This window comes from Tursiops truncatus, chromosome 7 (genome assembly GCF_011762595.2).
Source record: "Tursiops truncatus isolate mTurTru1 chromosome 7, mTurTru1.mat.Y, whole genome shotgun sequence".
Classification (NCBI taxonomy): domain Eukaryota; kingdom Metazoa; phylum Chordata; class Mammalia; order Artiodactyla; family Delphinidae; genus Tursiops; species Tursiops truncatus.
In genome coordinates this window covers 22,409,477-22,429,229 of record NC_047040.1, presented here as the reverse complement: position 1 = coordinate 22,429,229, position 19,753 = coordinate 22,409,477, and the positions used below count along the sequence as shown (strand labels likewise).

The window sequence follows — 19,753 nt, the reverse complement described above, 5'->3', positions numbered from 1 at the left end:
AGAAATGCAGCGCTCAAAAAGACAAGCTTTTGTCAGCTGAAAGATTTCCTCACAAGTCTTGCAGAGGATCGTTCTTCAACAGTGCAGAGTAAGTCACCTCTATAGAAGAAACAGAGATGTGGAAACACAAAGAACTTTAGTGATTTATGGCAAATAAAAAGGAAGCTTGAGGGGCTTCCCTGGTGGCGCAGTGGTTGAGAATCCGCCTGCCAATGCAGGGGACACGGGTTCGAGACCTGGTCTGGGAGGATCCCACATGCCACGGAGCAACCAAGCCCGTGAGCCACAACTACTGAGCCTGCGCGTCTGGAGCCCGTGCTCCGCAATGGGAGAGGCCGTGACAGTGAGAGGCCCGCGCACTGCGATGAAGAGCGGCCCCCGCTCTCCGCAACTGGAGAAAGCCCTCGCACAGAAACGAAGACCCAACACAGCCAAAAATAAATAAATTAATTAAAAAAAAAAAAAGGAAGCTTGAATCTATGACTGAAAAATGAAAATAATTACAAGTATATCTATACAGAAAATACAAGTTTCAAGAGCTTAACATCAACTAACTGCTGCCAAAATAAATATTTAAAGAAACCAAAAACAAAACTGCTTAATAGTGGGACACAAAATACAACAAAGAGGGAGGAGGACAAACCAAGAAAGTGAATGAAGGAAAGCGAGTAGCAACTCCCCAAAGTGTTTTTACAAACGGGGATTCAGATCAGAGGAACAAACACAAACCTGTCTAGGAATATGACCAATGAGGCAATAGAAAGTGACTAGAAGTCAGTTATAAATCAAAAATGACAACCAAAATCCCAGAGTCTTAAATTATTTAATCCAGACATTATCTAACCCCTCAGATTTGCTTGGTGCTATGTTGTTTATCATTCTCCATTTGAATGAAATGTGGAACAAACACAATACTGGTTGGAGAGAGTGTTTCAGAGCTAATTCACCCTTGAAGGTCAGGGTCAGCTGTATTATTGTGTTCACATAATTTATTTCTTCATATAGAAAAATAACATGTCAAAGAAGGGATTAAAGTAAATTTTATTTTGAAATAATCAGCTGAATCTCAAACTTCAAATAAATGGATCTTAAAATGTTCATGAACTTCAGAATCTCAGTATTCTAATCTAATGGTTACCAAACTATTCCCCTTGGCCCAAAAGGGACCAAACTGGCAAGTCTCAACAGTAACACCCTTTCCAAATCTTTAATATTATAAGTACATTAAATTTCAGAAAGACTTATTAAAGAATCTACTTCTAGAAAATATTTTAAAATGATCTAATCTACCTTATTGATTCACAAATAAGAAATACTCAGACCAGAGTAACCTTCCCAGGTCTCCCCATTCTCAGGTGACATCCTGTCTACTATTCTGCAGCCTTGATGGTCCTGGTCCTGGTATTATGAATAAGTCCTTTTCACTACTACCATTAAACTTACTGTCATAGCCTTTTGTATCACCTGCACAAAAATCTGTTCTAAATCAAGTAATCACCAACTTCTGCCTCCCCAGCAATCCAAAAGTGAAAAACAATTTATGAAGAAAGAAATTAAGACCTACAAAAAAATTATTTTAGCAATACATAAGGTCTACCAGAAAGACTGCTCCCTAATTTATTTACATTTGACTAACAATGTCTCTAAAATGTGTTAGAGAAAATGTCCTACACATTTATATATATATTAACACAGTTATAAGTTGATTAACAATAAGCAAATATATACAATAAAAATATATATCATGAGCCCAATGTTGACTTTCACCACCAGAGAACAGTAATGTTGAGATTCAAATCATGATTTCCTGATTAAGAGACAAGATTTTTTTAAAAAGGGAACAAAAATGTAGGAACAGGTAAATTATAAGTAGCAAAATAAATACAACTGTAGACAGGAGAAGAATTTAACACCTATGGTGGCAAATTTAGACCAGGTAATCTATTTTCATTATAACAAAGCCAGAATAAATTATTTGACAATATTATTTGCTTACTAAACGAAGGCAAGTATTTTTGCTGGTGGCAGGTGTGGATTTTTTTCATCAAAGAACATTAAAAGGGTGAGACATAATGACACCACTTGTATGTTTAACCAACAGTTCTGATCCCCTCTCATTAATCTCTGACAGCTGATAATGTGAATAGAAAGACATGATGAATCAACACATATGCCAGTTTTAAAAAGAAATATCCCTTAAAGCAATCTCCACATCTAAATGGTAAACACAGAATGAATTCATAATCTGGCAATTTGGTTTTTTTTAATTCAAGGCAAAAAAATGTATGAATGAGTCTACCTATTTGTAAAAATGTGAATGATCAAAACAGTGCAGTCACTGGGCTCTCACACTGTGTAAGTTCAATTTGAAATGTACATCTGGTATAGGATTCAGTTGTCAAGAGGGATCAACTCAAAGGACATCACACAATCTATAAACCAGCTGGAAGAAGCCATCCAGACTTTGCCCTGCCTAACTCTCTCTGGGCGATGATTAGACAAATCCTCATAGATGATATACTGTGTGCAGAAGTGCTGATCAGAATCAGGTTTGGCATGGTACGCGACTGTATTGATGGTTTGAGTCACGTCACTGTCTGGCTTGGGCTTTCTGCTGAGGATCTGTCCCCCAGATGCAGTGACAAGCTTAATAAGGCTGTCCTTTGGATGGTGTTTGAAGGTTCCCCCAAAATAGAAATAGCATCCATCAAACAGCTTTGGCAACTGAAAAAACAAAAAAAAAAAGCTCATTAAAAGCAGACCAAAATATTTAAAAACACTGCATATGAATAGGGAAATAAAAAGAAAAGTCGCAAGCAGTTAAGAAGCTACTTAATGAGGTGTTAGGACAAGCTGTATTTCAAATAAACCATTTAGGTAAAAAAAAAAAATACTCATGCAAATAAAGGTTTCCTATACAATTTTTTCCTTAAGACGCTGGTGCTTTTCACTCTTCTCACAGTTTAGGTGTGCTCTGTGTGTGTGTGTCTGTGTGTGTGTATGGTATACATCCACATAAAACCTGTTCATCAAGCGTCTTATATCAGAATATTTATTCATTTATTTCGTGGGACTTAAAGCCCCAAGAATTCCTTCCTAGGGTAACTGAAACATGCTTCACGGATACCAAGCTAAACTTAATTGTAAGAGTAACAGCTTTTCTATGGAGTTTTCCAATTCTGCCCATCCATATTTAGGTTCCTATATACTACCAATCTAAGGTCCCCAAGGCAGTGACGTGGGAGTGTGGCCTCCAGGATTCTAGAGACGTTTTCCTTAGAACACAATACATTATATGGCCATGGCTAGGGATCCAATTAGATATGAAACACACTTCTGTGAGCTTTACAGAAAAAGTTTCACAAGTCCCTTCTACAAAAACTTTTCTTTGGCATTTTTAATATACCTATATGTCAACAGGGTAATGGAATTTTATCCATTAAAACTACAATATATGGTAATAAAGACATGGTTAACTAAATCCGAGCAGTAGCTCTAAGTCTTCTCTCAAGCTACTTCCTGTATCTGAGACTCACCTCAGATTCTGAAAGGTTTATGGGAATGTTCAAGATGCCCAAAATCTAGTAACAGTATGAAATTATTACATGCTGGTTTTTACTGCTCATTGTAATCATCTCTCAGAATCAAGTGCTTGAAATAAGCACAATTAAAGTTTTAATCAGTCACCTGGACTTGTTGAAAGGGCAGGAGAAGTTTTTCCTGACAGTAATAATAGTATTAAGTTATAATAAGAACAATAAAAGTAGTATCAAAAGGAAAATACCAGCTGTTCTCTGTTGAGCCTGCTTCTATGTGGTCCTTCAGGAATTTCATACTTTTCTTCCTGTTCATATTCTTTTCTTTGTAGACATGCTTTCACCCCTGGGAAAAAAAACGAGGATAAAAGCAAAATAAATATCAAGTGAGCATTATTTCTTTCACATTGAAATTATGCCATTTACCTAAGTGATTTTTCTTCTTCATGGTTAAATATTGTTCTGAAACAGAAAAAGAAACTTTACTTATGCCAAAACAAAATGTAATAAAACTGGTTTTCCAGGGCTTCCACGGTGGCACAGTGGTTGAGAGTCCGCCTGCCGATGCAGGGGACACGGGTTCGTGCCCCGGTCCGGGAAGATGCCACATGCCGCGGAGCGGCTGGGCCCGTGAGCCATGGCCGCTGAGCCTGCGCGTCCAGAGCCTGTGCTCCACAACGGGAGAGGCCACAGCAGTGAGAGGACCACGCACCGCAAAAAAGACAAAACAAAACTGGTTTTCCATATAAAGAAAATGTAAGAAATCTTTTCTTCAGAGGACTGAGCAATGAAGTAGTACTGAATATAAATTTTAGTTTTCTTTCTGAAAAACCTAAATCAGTACATTATTTCATGTGCAAAAATAAAAATCTAAATTTTAATTTATAACCATTATCAAAATTAAAGTAATAAAAAGTCCCTCATTTAGTTCAGCCCACAATGATCTGACCCTGAGGTCTTATCATCTGCCCCACTCATTCTGGTGGTCCTATGCCTAACCTCCTGTTAGACTATAAGTGATCTGACATTAAGGAAAGTACTTGAGTCCAGAACACCTCGCTTATTAAGCTGGTCAAATAACAGGGGCTCTACAGCTCTTGTTAAAATAAACAGTAAAGCAGAGTCTGGGACGTGTTTGGAATTGACAGGTAGTCAATGAAGTCACCAGTCTAGAGATGACTTGGTGAATATTTCAAATGTTTTAGAGCTGCTTCAACTGAGATATTCCAAGACATTGCATAATATATAAAAGTTAGAATATTTTAATGACTGAATACATCTATCTCACCAAAAGCAGGGCTTTGTCAAGGGGCTGAATTTTTTCTTAACTTGGGACTATGAATGCATATTCCAGTTGAACACTCAACCCTGACATATCTATAATTCCCTATCATGTGATTCTTAATTTTTTGCTAGTTTTGCCTGGGGACTAAAACATCCCCAGTGTTTTCAATACAAGGATCATTTTTTTTTTTTTTTTTTTTCGGTACGACGGCCTCTCACTGTTGTGGCCTTTCCCGTTGCGGAGCACAGGCTCCGGATGCGCAGGCTCAGCAGCCATGGCTCACGGGCCCAGCCGCTCCGCGGCATGTGGGATCTTCCCGGACCGGGGCACGAACCAGTGTCCCCTGCATCGGCAGGCGGACTCTCAACCACTGCGCCACCAGGGAAGTCCAAGGATCATATTTAGCTAAGTTTGCTATGCTGAATTCTACTCTTCTCACTAACTTATCATAAATACGATGTTTTTTATTAAAAATTGTTTTTTTGCATGTAGTAAAAATCATATTTTAAAAATAGAATTTTTAATAACTACCCACAGGGTATAAAAAACTATCTTTCCAATGAAGCTAATACTAAAATATTAACATTACTGTATACTAAAAATAAGCCTCAAAATAAAATTTTTGACTACGTCAAAATCATAGGAGAAACACTGACAGTGTGCTTACATGACATCATATATTGGTTCTACATTAAACACCAATGCAAAAAAATTACCAATCTACCCAAATCACTGACTTACCTCAAACTCATTATTTCACATATAAATTATTACTTTTACTTTTTATCACTTAAGCACGTTACCCCCTTCCTAAACCTCCTTTCCTGATGATATTTGAAGAGCATTTATACCAGTATCTTTAGATGAACTGTATATGCTAGCATATAAAGCCAAGGACTGAACACTGAATACTCCTATAATGTCAAGTAACTGTAACAAGTAAAGAGCTAATGTGTAACTACAGAAATAAAAAAATGGGCTGTGCCTATGCTGGCTGTTTATGCATTTTATGGGTTTATTTGACTGGTTATTTAAACTATCAAAAAAGCATACTAAAATGGTTTCAATTGATCCAGGCAATATGCCAGCGTTAGTCAATCAACAGAATGTAGTCTTAACAGATACTAGAATGAGATAATGGCATCAAGAGAAATGAGATGGCAGACACCAAGAGGGCAGCATGGCACTACCAGAGGAAGATGCCAGTACTCTTTCAGTGTAAATATGCCTCAAGTCACAAAACTTTCAGCCTTATAGCAATTGTTCAGTAAATTTCTGTAAAGGCAGGCAGAAAAATCCAATGCTCTAATTACAATTACTGAGCTAAATGAAGAATGTGTTCCTCTGATATCCTTTTATTCCAAGTAACAATTTGCCAACTCTCTCTACCACTTAATATCAGCTAAAGAAGGAAAATATAGCTTCCCTGTGAAAACTAAGGAACAGTTTCTAGGTCTATAACAATCTGTTAGGATTGCCGTTGTAGAACAGAAAACATGGAGAATTTTTTGAAATTCGGGTGTGACATCTAGTCCAAAGACTGTAACTCGAACACCTACAAGGGCCGCTCAAATTATATAATCATGTGGGGAGCCTTGTGTTAAGTGGTAGGGAGTTATGGAGACTGTAACAAATAGGAAAATGTACATCATACCTAAAGACACAAAAATTAAATGATTATGCTGAACTTAAACCACATAAATTTTATCTGTTTTGGACTTAGATTGCCAATTTGACTTGATGCTTGTTTAATCAACCTCTTCATTTCATAGATAAGGAAACTTAAATCCTAAGAGATTTAAGCAGCTTTCCCAGTGATACACGTGAGATAAGAACTCAGATATCCTCCAACTTCTAGATCAGTGTTTCTTTATCTTTATTTTGTAAAAAAAAAATAAAGCATCTTAGGAAATGCCAGGTACTCTCTACTCAGATTTAATATACTGTATCTCAAAATAAATGACACAACCACTTAACAGATGACCAAACAGGAGGATCCTTATTTTTAAGAGATTAGCCAAAAGGTATACCAAAGCGTCAAAACCTGCTGACTACCTGGGAGGGGGGGGTTGGAGGGAGGAGAACAATGCATTTGGCTTTGTCTTCAGTGAATCAATGAGTTTGTTTAATCTGACTGATGCCAAAGCTGTCACTCTCTCATTTGTACCCTATGAGTTTCAGAATGTTCATACTTCTCAGTAGACATTTACGATAATTACATTTAATATCAACTTCCTAGTAGATTTCTTTTGAGATAAACCAATTGAACTGATTTACCAAAACAAGAATGAAATGCTTTAAACTTTCAGCAACCTAAATGCTGATATATTAACATCATCAATGAAATGGAAGAATCTACAAGCCATAATACTACCTAATTAACAAACCTAAATAATAGATAATATTTTAAGGTTTTAATTACTCAACGTAAGTTAGTTAAGCAAACTGCAGCAAGAAGTGTTATATCTATTTTCCATGTTAAAAAAACTATCAGAACTTTCACATTCCTAGTCATAAACTCATCTAAAGTATAATATATACTGTAATCCTTAATCTCTATAAAGATTTTAAAACAGGTCTTTTTCCAGCAATTTAAAGATACTTCCTTACTGTATAGCACACAGAACTATATCCAATATCCTATGATAAACTATAATGGAAAATATAAAAAAGAATGTATATATATATGTATAACTGAATCGCTTTGCTGTATAGCACTAATTAATACATTGTAAATCAACTATACTTCAATAAAAAATACATCCTAAAACTCAACCAAATTATATTTTGTATTTGTACTTAATAAAGTCCATATTATTCCATTACTTGCCAATAAAATAGTTCAGCAGAAATTGATTCTTGTGAAGAAATACGCATATGCAAGATCACTAGTTAACTTTCTCAGCTAAATAGGAGGATCTGAATCCAAACTGAAATGACTATACATGAATAATTTATATTGTTTATGTAAACACAGATTTCTGAATATGCCAGAATGATATATACTTTAAAATGTGTCAAGCCACTATCCTTGTAAAATGTATGCTTTATATCGTCTTTCTTACTTTTCACACGTTCTATTATATTTTAAGATTCTGACCAAAGCTATCATTTTTCAGAAGTACAGGAATCAACTACCTATCTTATTAAAACTAAGATTCTTTTCAGCACAGATGTATTCCGGATCATGTGTATACCATTTCAGGTAAGCTTTCCTTTTGCCCTGATTTTATTACTTTTTTATATAGAGGTAAGCAGCCCAATTCCCAAAGTACTGCTTAACTCAAAGTCATTAACTCGAAGTCATTAAAGTAGCTCTGGCTACCTAAGCAAAGTCTAGAATCTGTATACTAATGCAGCTTATGAATTCTGGGATATGATTTTTTTTTTAAAAGAAGCCTGTACCATCCAGAAATGTATTCCTTTATTCTGAATCTCGAGGAGCCACTCTTGCTGCCTACCTCATAAAAGCACATATATCCATGGATGTATATTTTCATTTCAGCTGCATGAACCACTGATGATGTTCATTAATCTATATTAAGTTTAGTCACTTTTCCTAGTTTTAGAAAGAAAAAAAGGATTGCACAAGTGGGAGGGAGTAGAAAAAAGGGTTTCTGAATCTACAGCTACATACAAATGATTATAGAATACAATGAAGACAGAATAAAGCGTTCAAATGGAGATCTGTTAAATGTCCAAAGAGGAAAGTATCCCTCCACGAAGACCACAGAATGTGCTTACTCTCTTCAAAAGCTAGAGCAATAAATAAATTCCTAATTTAAAGAACTGTTATTCTCCTGAAGCCACTGGCTATTTGTAACTGAAATAGCACTGAAAATCAGAATTAAATATTACTCTTAGCCAACACTAAATGTTATCCTAAAAAACAAGAAAATACAGAATCAAATATTTTATGTCAAAATCAAAAATCCTAATAAATATGTCATTAGATCCAAACTGGGCACTTATGTAACTCAAGAAAACTGCATTATTAGTAAAATAAACACTGAAGAATTTCCTTTCTGATTGTATTGAAAATGAACACCCAAGTTGTAAAAACAACAAAAAATTATTTTTAGATGCTTTTCTAGTAGGCTTTTTAGTCAAATAGGCTATGATATCACTAAATTTCAGACAAAAGGAAATGGTTTTTAAGAGGAAACTTTTTACAACAATGACAAAAATGGAAAAACTCTCACTGAAATTTTTAAAAAATAGGATGGCAAGTAAAAGAAGAGCTAAGCCCAATACTATGAAATTCCACAGTGAAGAGTGGAAGGACAATAAAATGAAGGCTGAAAATGTAAACTAAAAGGTAAATGCTCCTCTCGTGCCATCATAAACATTTAGATTTAGGAAATCAACTGCCACAGATCATTAGATTTTGTGTTTTCATATAAATACCATTGAACAACTTTATTTTTGGCTACTTTTTAAGCCAATATTCTAATTATAAGCATATTTATACATAAAAATACATTTCCTCATAGGATAGTTTGCTAAATTTATTTATTTTACTTAATGCATATTGAGAAGCAGGTCAAATTCTATCACAAAAATATATTATTGTATCATAAAATTTGCTTGGGCAAAATCTGGGTATCAATTCTAAAACCTTGTATTATGAATAATAATATCAAAACAATCCTCAATAATTTAAAAACTCATACTTGGTGTCCTTTGTTAGTCATATATTTAAAACTGAAATATTTATGTAAGACTTCCATTTTTATTGGACAATAACCATATTAAAATTTATCTGCTAGGTCTGCACAACAGGTATCAACAATCTGGTGTACCAGATTGGAGCAATACACATACACAGGTTCTAATTTCCCTGACTAAGAATGAAACCCTCTGGTGGCGCGGTGGTTGAAAGTCCGCCTACCCATGCAGGGGACGCGGGTTCGTGCCCCGGTCCGGGAAGATCCCACATGCTGCGGAGCGGCTAGGCCCGTGAGCCATGGCCGCTGAGCTTGCGCGTCTGGAACCTGTGCTCCACAACAGGAGAGGCCACAACAGTGAGAGGCCCGCGTACCACAAAATAAAACAATGAAACCCTCACCTACCCAATTAATTTTTAGAAAAGATCAAAAAGAAGATCTAATTGTTATTAGAACTTGAGAATTTGAACTTCTTCATAAAAAACTTGAATTTAAGAGACATACATTGATTTTGAAACTGTTATAAACTAACAGACCTCTACCTACCAATCTACAACTGTTTTGATTGTTTCTTTCCCTGTACATATTCACACATTTATATATTGACAGTGAAGACATAATTGTTTTATGTTCTTTAAAAAATTTAAACAAACTTGTTTTTTCATATTCAGTCCTACTAATTATATAAAAATAAAATTTTTTTCAGAAAACACTAAGCATTCCAGAATGTTCTCAATTTTCTCATATTCTGGTTATTCCCCCCTACTTCTTGTTATAAGAAATAACAATGCAAATAGTTTTTTTTCTTTCTTTTGTATTACTTGCTTGGAGTATATTCTCAGAAGTAGGACTATTATATCAACAGATGTTAATTTTTTTTTATTCTTAGACAATCTTTGTAAAATATTTCTCTAAGCATGAAGTTGCCTAATCAATCTTAGCTGACAGAAATGCTTTGGTATATTTATTTTTTGATAATTAGCAAAATATGACTAGTAAAAACTACCTGTATTTTTAAAATTCCACAGCTCACTCAACATCAATTTGAAGAAATAAATTTTAATAGAAAAGTATAAATTTATTAATCTGATTATGAAGCTATTTATAAAATGATGATATAATGACTGCCTCTTAGGATCAATCTTCCTCATCTAAAACAAAAACAAAGAAACACCGTATCTGGCCCTTTCTCTCTTCACAGACACAAGTCCAGTGCAAAATGTCTGGCACATTCCCACAGCAATTCCCTTAGGTGCTAAGGCCTTTCAGAACTTCTATAGCAGCAATTTTATTTAAACTTAGATGAGAGTGGGGAAGAGGAAGAGATTATGAAAGAAAAGAGGACAACCATTTGCTCTCCCCATCACAATGAGATGAGAAATGAAGAGGCAGAATTAAATTTTTTTTTTAAAAAGGTTAGGCTAGATGAGATTTTGAAAGCAGTGTACTGAAAGAACACGTCAGTAAAATACATTTTCACTTTCTGAAGGCTAGTTTACATCCTTAGGATGCAATTCCACTTTTTTCATTCTCTAAGAGATGAATAAAATGGCATATTTATATATCTTCTAATCTTCATTCTAGTCACCTCTTTCATTACCAAAATTCACCCTGTACGGGGATGGTTATTAGTTGCCTGTGAGGAATTAGCACCAAAACTAGGACTAAAGCAGAATCTCAGGCACAAATTTAACCTTGAAGAAGGAACTTTCCTAGCTGTATCTCCCGTTTCTGTAAAATAAAGATAAATACCATTTGATAAAATATCTGTAAAATAAATATGATGAGACAGAATGGCTAGTACAATAGTATAATTATGCCCTATTCTTAGAATGTTCATTCAAAGTTCATTAACTATGACACTGTAAGATGCTCTCTCTATATATATAATATAAAGAAATAAAAGATATGGACCAATTAAGACAAAATAAGTTTCAACAGAAGCCTTCCAATAGTTAAATTTGGATCCAATAGATCCAGACTGTTTTGTATAATTCTTTTTGTTAATTTGTTTAAATTTGCTTAAGTTTTTAAATAAGACAGTTCTCTGCAGAGAAAGTTTAGATGAAATTTCCTCTTTAATCTACCTGGTTTGTGGAAAATGCCATAAAACGTTGATACTAAACTTTCTATATAGTTCAGCCAGTAAAGCTTCTGTCTACCAGGCAACCTGGTGGATAACCTCAAACACAAGATCTAGTTTTAATAAGTCATAAATCTTTATGATTAATTTTGAAAGCTTTGGTCCACCACATCTTTCCTTAATATAGATGGTTTTCAACTAGTTTTGAATAGCTGTGAACATTTTTTTAAAAATCACACTAAGTTGCCTGACATTAAGAACAACACAGAGACTTCTGGGAAGATGGCGGAAAAGTAAGACACGGAGATCACCTTCCTCCCCACAGATACACCAGAAATACATCTACACGTGGAACAACTCCTACAGAACACCTACTGAATGTTGGCAGAAGACCTCAGGCCTCCCAAAAGGCAAGAAACTCCCCCACGTACCTGGGTAGGGCAAAAGAAAAAAGAAAAAACAGAGACAAAAGAATAGGGATGGGACCTGCACCAGTGGGACGGAGCTGTGAAGGAGGAAAGGTTTCCACACACTAGGAAGCCCCTTCGCGGGCGGAGACTGCGGGAGGCAGAGGGGGAAGCTTCGGAGCCGCAGGGGAGAGCACAGCAACGGGTGCAGGGGGCAAAGCGGAGAGATTCCCGCACAGAGGATCGGTGCCAACTGGCACTCACCAGCCCGAGAGGCTTGTCTGCTCACTCGCCGGGCCGGGCAGGCCTGGGAGCTGAGGCTCGGGCTTTGGTTGGAGCACCGGGAGAGGACTGGGGTTGGCGGCGTGAACACAGCCTGCAGGAGGTGACTGTGCCATGGATGGCCGGGAGGGAGTCCGGGGAAAAGTCTGGAACTGCCGAATAGGCAAGAGACTTTTTCTTCCCTCCTTGTTTCCTGGTGCGCGAGGAGAGGAGATTCAGAGCATTGCTTAAAGGAGCTCCAGAGACGGGCGCGAGCCGCGGCTAAAAGTGCGGACCCCAGAGACAGGCATGAGACGGTAAGGCTGCTGCTGCCGCCACCAAGAAGCCTGTGTGCGAGCACAGGTTACTATCCACACCCCCCTTCCGGGGAGCCTGTGCAGCCCGCCACTGCCAGGGTCCCGGGATCCAGGGACAACTTCCCCGAGAGAACGCACGGCGCGCCTCAGGCTACTGCAACGTCATGCTGGCCTCTGCCGCCGCAGGCCCGCCCTGCACTCCATGCCCCCTATCCCCCGCCTGAGTGAGCCAGAGTCCCCGAATCAGCGGCTCCTTTAACCCCGTCCTGTCTGAGCAAAGAACAAACGCCCTCCAGCGACCTACACGCAGAGGCGGGGCCAAATCCAAAGCTGAGCCCCTGGGAGCTGTGAGAACAAAGAAGAGAAAGGGAAATCTCTCCCAGCAGCCTCAGAAACAGCGGATTAAAGCTCCACAATCAACTTGATGTACCCTGCATCTGTGGAATACATGAATAGACAACGAGTCATCCCAAATTAAGGAGGTGGACTTTGAGAGCAAGATTTATGATTTTTTCCCATTTTCCTCTTTTTGTGAGGGTGTAAGTGTATGCTTCTCTGTGAGATTTTGTCTGTATAGCTTTGCTTCCACCATTTGTCCCAGGATTCTATCCGTCCGTTTTTGTTTGTTTGTTTTTTTCTCTTAATAATTATTTTTGTATTTAAATAACTTTATTATATTTTATCGTATTTTATTTTACTTTACCTTATCTTTCTTTTTTCCTTCCTTCCCTGCTTCTTTCCCTCCTTCCTTCCCTCCCTCCCTCCCTTCTTTCTTTCTTTCTTTCTTTCTTCCTTCCTTCCTTCCTTCCTTCCTTGCTTCCTTTCTACTTCTATTAATACTTTCTTTCTAATTTTTCTTCTCAGACATGTGGATGAAAGGCTCTTGGTGCTGCAGCCAGGAGTCAGTGCTTTGCCTCTGAGGTGGGAGAGCCAACTTCAGGACACTGGTCCACAAGAGACCTCCCAGCTCCACATAATATCAAACGGCGAAAATCTCCCAGAGATCTCCAACTCAACGCCAGCACTCAGCTTCACTCAACGACCAGCAAGCTACAGTGCTGGACACCCTATGCCAAACAACTAGCAAGACAGGAACACAACCCCACCCATTAGCAGAGAGGCTGCCCAAAATCATAATAAGTCCATAGACACCCTAAAACACACCACAGGACGTGGACCTGCCCACCAGAAAGACAAGATCCAGCCTCATCCACCAGAACACAGGCACTAGTCCCCTCCACCAGGAAACCTACACAACCCACTGAACCAACCTTACCCACTGGGGACAGACACCAAAAACAACGGGAACTACGAACCTGCAGCCTGAAAAAAGGAGACCCCAAACACAGTAAGATAAGCAAAATGAGAAGACAGAAAAACACACAGCAGATGAAGGAGCAAGATAAAACCCCACCAGACCTAACAAATGAAGAAGAAACAGGCAGTCTACATGAAAAAGAATTCACAATAATGACAGTAAAGATGATCCAAAATCTTGGAAATAGAATAGACAAAATGCAAGAAACATTTAACAAGGACCTAGAAGAACTAAAGATAAACAACGATGAACAACACAATAAAAGAAATTAAAAATACTCTAGCAGAATAACTGAGGCAGAAGAACGGATAAGTGACCTGGAAGATAAAATAGTGGAAATAACTACTGCAGGGCAGAACAAAGAAAAAAGAATGAAAAGAACTGAGGACAGTCTCAGAGACCTCTGGGACAACATTAAACGCACCAACATTCGAATTATAGGGGTTCCAGAAGAAGAAGAGAAAAAGAAAGGGACTGAGAAAATATTTGAAGAGATTATAGTTGAAAACTTCCCTAATATGGGAAAGGAAATAGTTAAACAAGTCCAGGAAGCACAGAGAGTCCCATACAGGATAAATCCGAGGAGAAATACGCCAAGACACATATTAATCAAACTGTCAAAAATTAAATACAAAGAAAACATATTAAAAGCAGCAAGGGAAAAACAACAAATAACACACAGTGGAATCCCCGTAAGGTTAACAGCTGATCTTTCAGCAGAAACTCTGCAAGCCAGAAGGGACTGGCAGGACATATTTAAAGTGATGAAGGAGAAAAACCTGCATCCAAGATTATTCTACCCAGCAAGGATCTCATTCAGATTTGATGGAGAAATTAAAACCTTTACAGACAAGCAAAAGCTGAGAGTTCAGCACCACCAAACCAGCTCTGCAACAACTGATAAAGGAACGTCTCTAGGCAAGAAACACAAGAGAAGGAAAAGACCTGCAATAACGAACCCAAAACAATTAAGAAAATGGGAATAGGAACATACATATCTATAATTACCTTAAATGTAAATGGACTAAATGCTCCCACCAAAAGACACAGACTGGCTGAATGGATACAAAAACAAGACCCATATATTTCCTGTCTCCAAGAGACCCACTTCAGACCTAGAGACACATACAGACTGAAAGTAAGGGGATGGAAAAAGATATATCATGCAAATGGAAACCAAAAGAAAGCTGGAGTAGCAATTCTCGTATCAGACAAAATAGACTTTAAAATAAAGACTATTAGAAGAGACAAAGAAGGACACTACATAATGATCAAGGGATTGATCAAAGAAGAAGATATAACAATTGTAAATATTTATGCACCCAACATAGGAGCACCTCAATACATAAGACAAATACTAACAGCCATAAAAGGGGAAATCGACAGTAACACATTCATAGTAGGGGACTTTAACACCCCACTTTCACCAATGGACAGATCATCCAAAATGAAAATAAATAAGGAAGCACAAGCTTTAAATGATACGTTAAACAAGATGGACTTAATTGATATTTATAGGACATTCCATCCAAAAACAACAGAATACATATTTTTCTCTACTGCTCATGGAACATTCTCCAGGATAGATCATATATTGGGTCACAAATCAAGCCTTGGTAACTTTCAGAAAATTGAAATTGTATCAAGTATCTTTTCCAACCACAACGCTATGAGACTAGATATCAATTACAGGAAAAGATATGTAAAAAATACAAACACATGGAGGCTAAACAATACACTACTTAATAACAAAGTGATCACTGAAGAAATCAAAGAGGAAATAAAAAAAATACCTAGAAACAAATGATAATGGAGACACGACGACCCAAAATCTATGGGATGCAGCAATAATAGTACTAAGAGGGAAGGTTATAGCAATACCATCCTATCTTAAGAAACAGGAAACATCTCGAATAAACAACCTAACCCTGCAACTAAAGCAATTAGAGAAAGAAGAACAAAAAAGCCCCAAGGTTAGTAGAAGGAAAGAAATAATAAAAATCAGATCAGAAATAAATGAAAAAGAAATGAAGGAAACTACAGCAAAGATCAATAAAACTAAAAGCTGGTTCTTTGAAAGGATAAACAAAATTGATAAACCATTAGCCAGACTCATCAAGAAAAAAAGGGAGAAGACTCAAATCAATAGAATTAGAAATGAAAAAGGAGAAGTAACAACTGACACTGCAGAAATACAAAAGATCATGAGAGATTACTACAAGCAACTCTATGCCAATAAAATGGACAACCTGGAAGAAATGGACAAATTCTTAGAAATGCACAAGCCGCCAAGACTGAATCAGGAAGAAATAGAAAATATGAACAGACCAATCACAAGCACTGATATTGAAACTGTGATTAAAAATCTTCCAACAGACAAAAGCCCAGGACCAGATGGCTTCACAGGCGAATTCTATCAAACATTTAGAGAAGAGCTAACACCTATCCTTCTCAAACTCTTCCAAAGTATAGCAGAGGGAGGAACACTCCCAAAGTCATTCTACGAGGCCACCATCACCCTGATACCAAAACCAGACAAGGATGTCACAAAGAAAGAAAACTACAGGCCAATATCACTGATGAACATAGATGCAAAAATCCTCAACAAAATACTAGCAAACAGAATCCAACAGCACATTAAAAGGATCATACACCATGATCAAGTGGGATTTATCCCAGGAATGCAAGGATTCTTCAATATATGCAAATCAATCAACGTGATACACCATATTAACAAAGTGAAGGAGAAAAACCATATGATCATCTCAGTAGATGCAGAGAAAACTTTCGACAAAATTCCACACCCATTTATGATAAAAATCCTGCAGAAAGTAGGCACAGAGGAAACTTTCCTCAACATAATAAAGGCCATATATGACAAACCCACAGCCAACATTGTCCTCAATGGTGAAAAACTGAAAGCATTTCCACTAAGATCAGGAACAAAACAAGGTTGCCCACTCTCACCACTCTTATTCAACATAGTTTTGGAAGTTTTAGACACAGCAATCAGAGAAGAAAAGGAAATAAAAGGAATCCAAATCAGAAAAGAAGTAAAGCTGTCACTATTTGCAGATAACATGATACTATACATAGACAATCCTAAAGATGCTACGAGAAAAATACTAGAGCTAATCAATGAATTTGGTAAAGTAGCAGGATACAAAGTTAATGCACAGAAATCTCTGGCATTCCTATACACTAATGATGAAAAATCTGAAAGTGAAATCAAGAAAACACTCCCATTAACCACTGCAACAAAAAGAATAAAATATCTAGGAATAAACCTACCTAAGGAGACAAAAGACCTGTATGCAGAAAATTATAAGACACAGATGAAAGAAATTAAAGATGATACAAATAGATGGAGAGATATACCATGTTCTTGGATTGGAAGAATCAACATTGTGAAAATGACTCTACTACCCAAAGCAATCTACAGATTCAATGCAATCCCTATCAAACTACCACTGGCATTTTTCACAGAAGTAGAACAAAAAATTTCACAATTTGTATGGAAACACAAAAGACCCTGAATAGCCAAAGCAATCTTGAGAATGAAAAATGGAGCTGGAGGAATCAGGCTCCCTGACTTCAGACTATACCACAAAGCTACAGTAATCAAGACAGTATGGTACTGGCACAAAAACAGAAAGATAGATCAATGGAACCGGATAGAAAGCCCAGAGATAAACCCACGCACATATGGTCACCTTATCTTTGATAAAGGAGGCAGGAATATACAGTGGAGAAAGGCCAGCCTCTTCAACAAGTGGTGCTGGGAAAACTGGACAGGCACATGTAAAAGTATGAGATTAGATCATAACACCATACACAAAAAAAAGCTCAAAATGGATTAAAGACCTAAATGTAAGACCGGACACTATAAAACTCTTAGAGGAATATATAGGCAGGACACTCTATGACATAAATCACAGCAAGATCCTTTTTGACCCACCTCCTAGAGAAACGGAAATAAAAACAAAAATAAACAAATGGGACCTAATGAAACTTCAAATCTTTTTCACAGCAAAGGAAACCATAAACAAGACCAAAAGACAACCCTCAGAATGGGAGAAAATATTTGCAAATGAAGCAACTGACAATGGATCAATCTCCAGAATTTATAAGCAGCTCATGCAGCTTAATAACAAAATAACAAACAACCCAATCCAAAAATGGGCAGAAGACCTAAATAGACATTTCTCCAAAGAAGATATACAGACTGCCAACAAACACATGAAAGAATGCTAAACATCAGTAATCATTAGAGAAATGCAAATCAAAACTACAATGAGATATCATCTCACACCAGTCAGAATGGCCATCAACAAAAAATCTAGAAACAATAAATGCTGGAGAGGGTGTGGAGAAAAGGGAACCCTCTTGCACTGTTGGTGGGAATGTAAATTGATACAGCCACTGTGGAGAACAGTATGGAGGTTCCTTAAAAAGCTACAAATAGAGCTACCATATCACCCAGCAATCCCACTACTGGGCATATACCCTGAGAAAACCATAATTCAAAAAGTCATGTACGAAAATGTTCATTGCAGCTCTATTTACAGTAGCCCGGAGGTGGAAACAAGTGTCCATCATCGGATGAATGGATAAAGAAGATGTGGCACATATATACAATGGAATATTACTCAGCCATAAAAGGAAACGAAATTGAGCTATTTGTAATGAGGTGGATAGACCTAGAGTCTGTCATACCGAGTGAAGTAAGTCAGAAAGAGAGAGACTAATACCGTATGCTAACACATATATATGGAATTTAAGAAAAAAAAATGTCTAGAAAAACCTAGGGGTAAAACAGGAATAAAGACACAGACCTACTAGAGAATGGACTTGAGGATATGGGGAGGGGGAAGGGTAAGCTGTGACAAAGCGAGAGAGAGGCATGGATATATATACACTACCAAAGGTAAGGTAGATAGCTAGTGGGAAGCAGCCGCATAGCACAGGGAGATCAGATTGGTGCTTTGTGACCGCCTGGAGGGGTGGGATAAGGAGGGTGGGAGGGAGGGAGACGCAAGAGGGAAGAGATATGGGAACATATGTATATATATATAACTGATTCATTTTGTTGTAAAGCAGAAACTAACATACCATTGTAAAGCAATTATACTCCAATAAAGATGTTTAAAAAAGAAAGAAAGAAAGAAAGAATAACACAGAAACCATAGAAAAATGTATTAGGATAAAAAGTATTTGAGGGTTCTTGCTTTCTTTTTATAAACCCAGCGGCTATTTAAAGTAATTGTCTCAAACTCTAAACCTATTTCTCAAACCTATTTGATCTTTGTATTAGACAATATGGGGATATGAACTTCAGTAAGAGATTCCATCCATCTTTTATCCTAAAAGAACGATTGACATTAGAGTATATTATTCACTACTGTGAAAATCACCAAGCAGCACGCTATTAGGTCAGCTTGAATCCATCAGTGATTCTATAAAAATGACATGACCAAGCCACTAAAGTGACAAAACTTCCCTTTCTTAAAGAAGGCAGATATTTGGAAATGAATCATGTAGTCTGTATACATAGATGCAAGTCTGGCAAATTCACAAGAACTAGACTTACTGGGTAAGTGGTAAATGTCTTAATATCCAAAATTTCACATGGCTTCTTTATTACTGAGACCTTATTATTATGAAAATCCATTCCTTCCTATAACCACAGGCAAGGTTTCTGGCACAAGTTCAGTACAAAAACATCTATAATCATGGATCCATTTTAAGTCATTTTTTAAAATACTGAGGCCCAATAAGACTTGCCCCTTGATTAGAAAGGGAAATGAAAGTTCAAAAATAAGAGACATAAAGAGAAACTTTTTTTTTCTATGTAAATGGCCAATCAGTCCAATTGTTTA

At 37.1% G+C, this 19,753-nt stretch overlaps 1 protein-coding gene across 2 annotated transcripts in view; it reads right to left on the bottom strand.

The window, feature by feature from the left end:
• Positions 1 to 1,022: 1,022 nt before the first annotated feature.
• Positions 1,023 to 19,753, bottom strand: part of BARD1 (BRCA1 associated RING domain 1) — a 76,931-nt gene continuing 58,200 nt past the window's right edge. For both annotated transcript variants that reach the window (XM_019938976.2, XM_019938977.3), the window contains 2 exons: positions 3,785 to 3,882; positions 1,023 to 2,724 (listed from right to left, as the gene is read on the bottom strand). In XM_019938976.2, the coding sequence (XP_019794535.1) occupies positions 2,392 to 2,724; positions 3,785 to 3,882 (431 nt within the window). In that variant the 3' untranslated portion in view covers positions 1,023 to 2,391. The remainder of the gene's footprint in view (positions 2,725 to 3,784; positions 3,883 to 19,753) is intronic.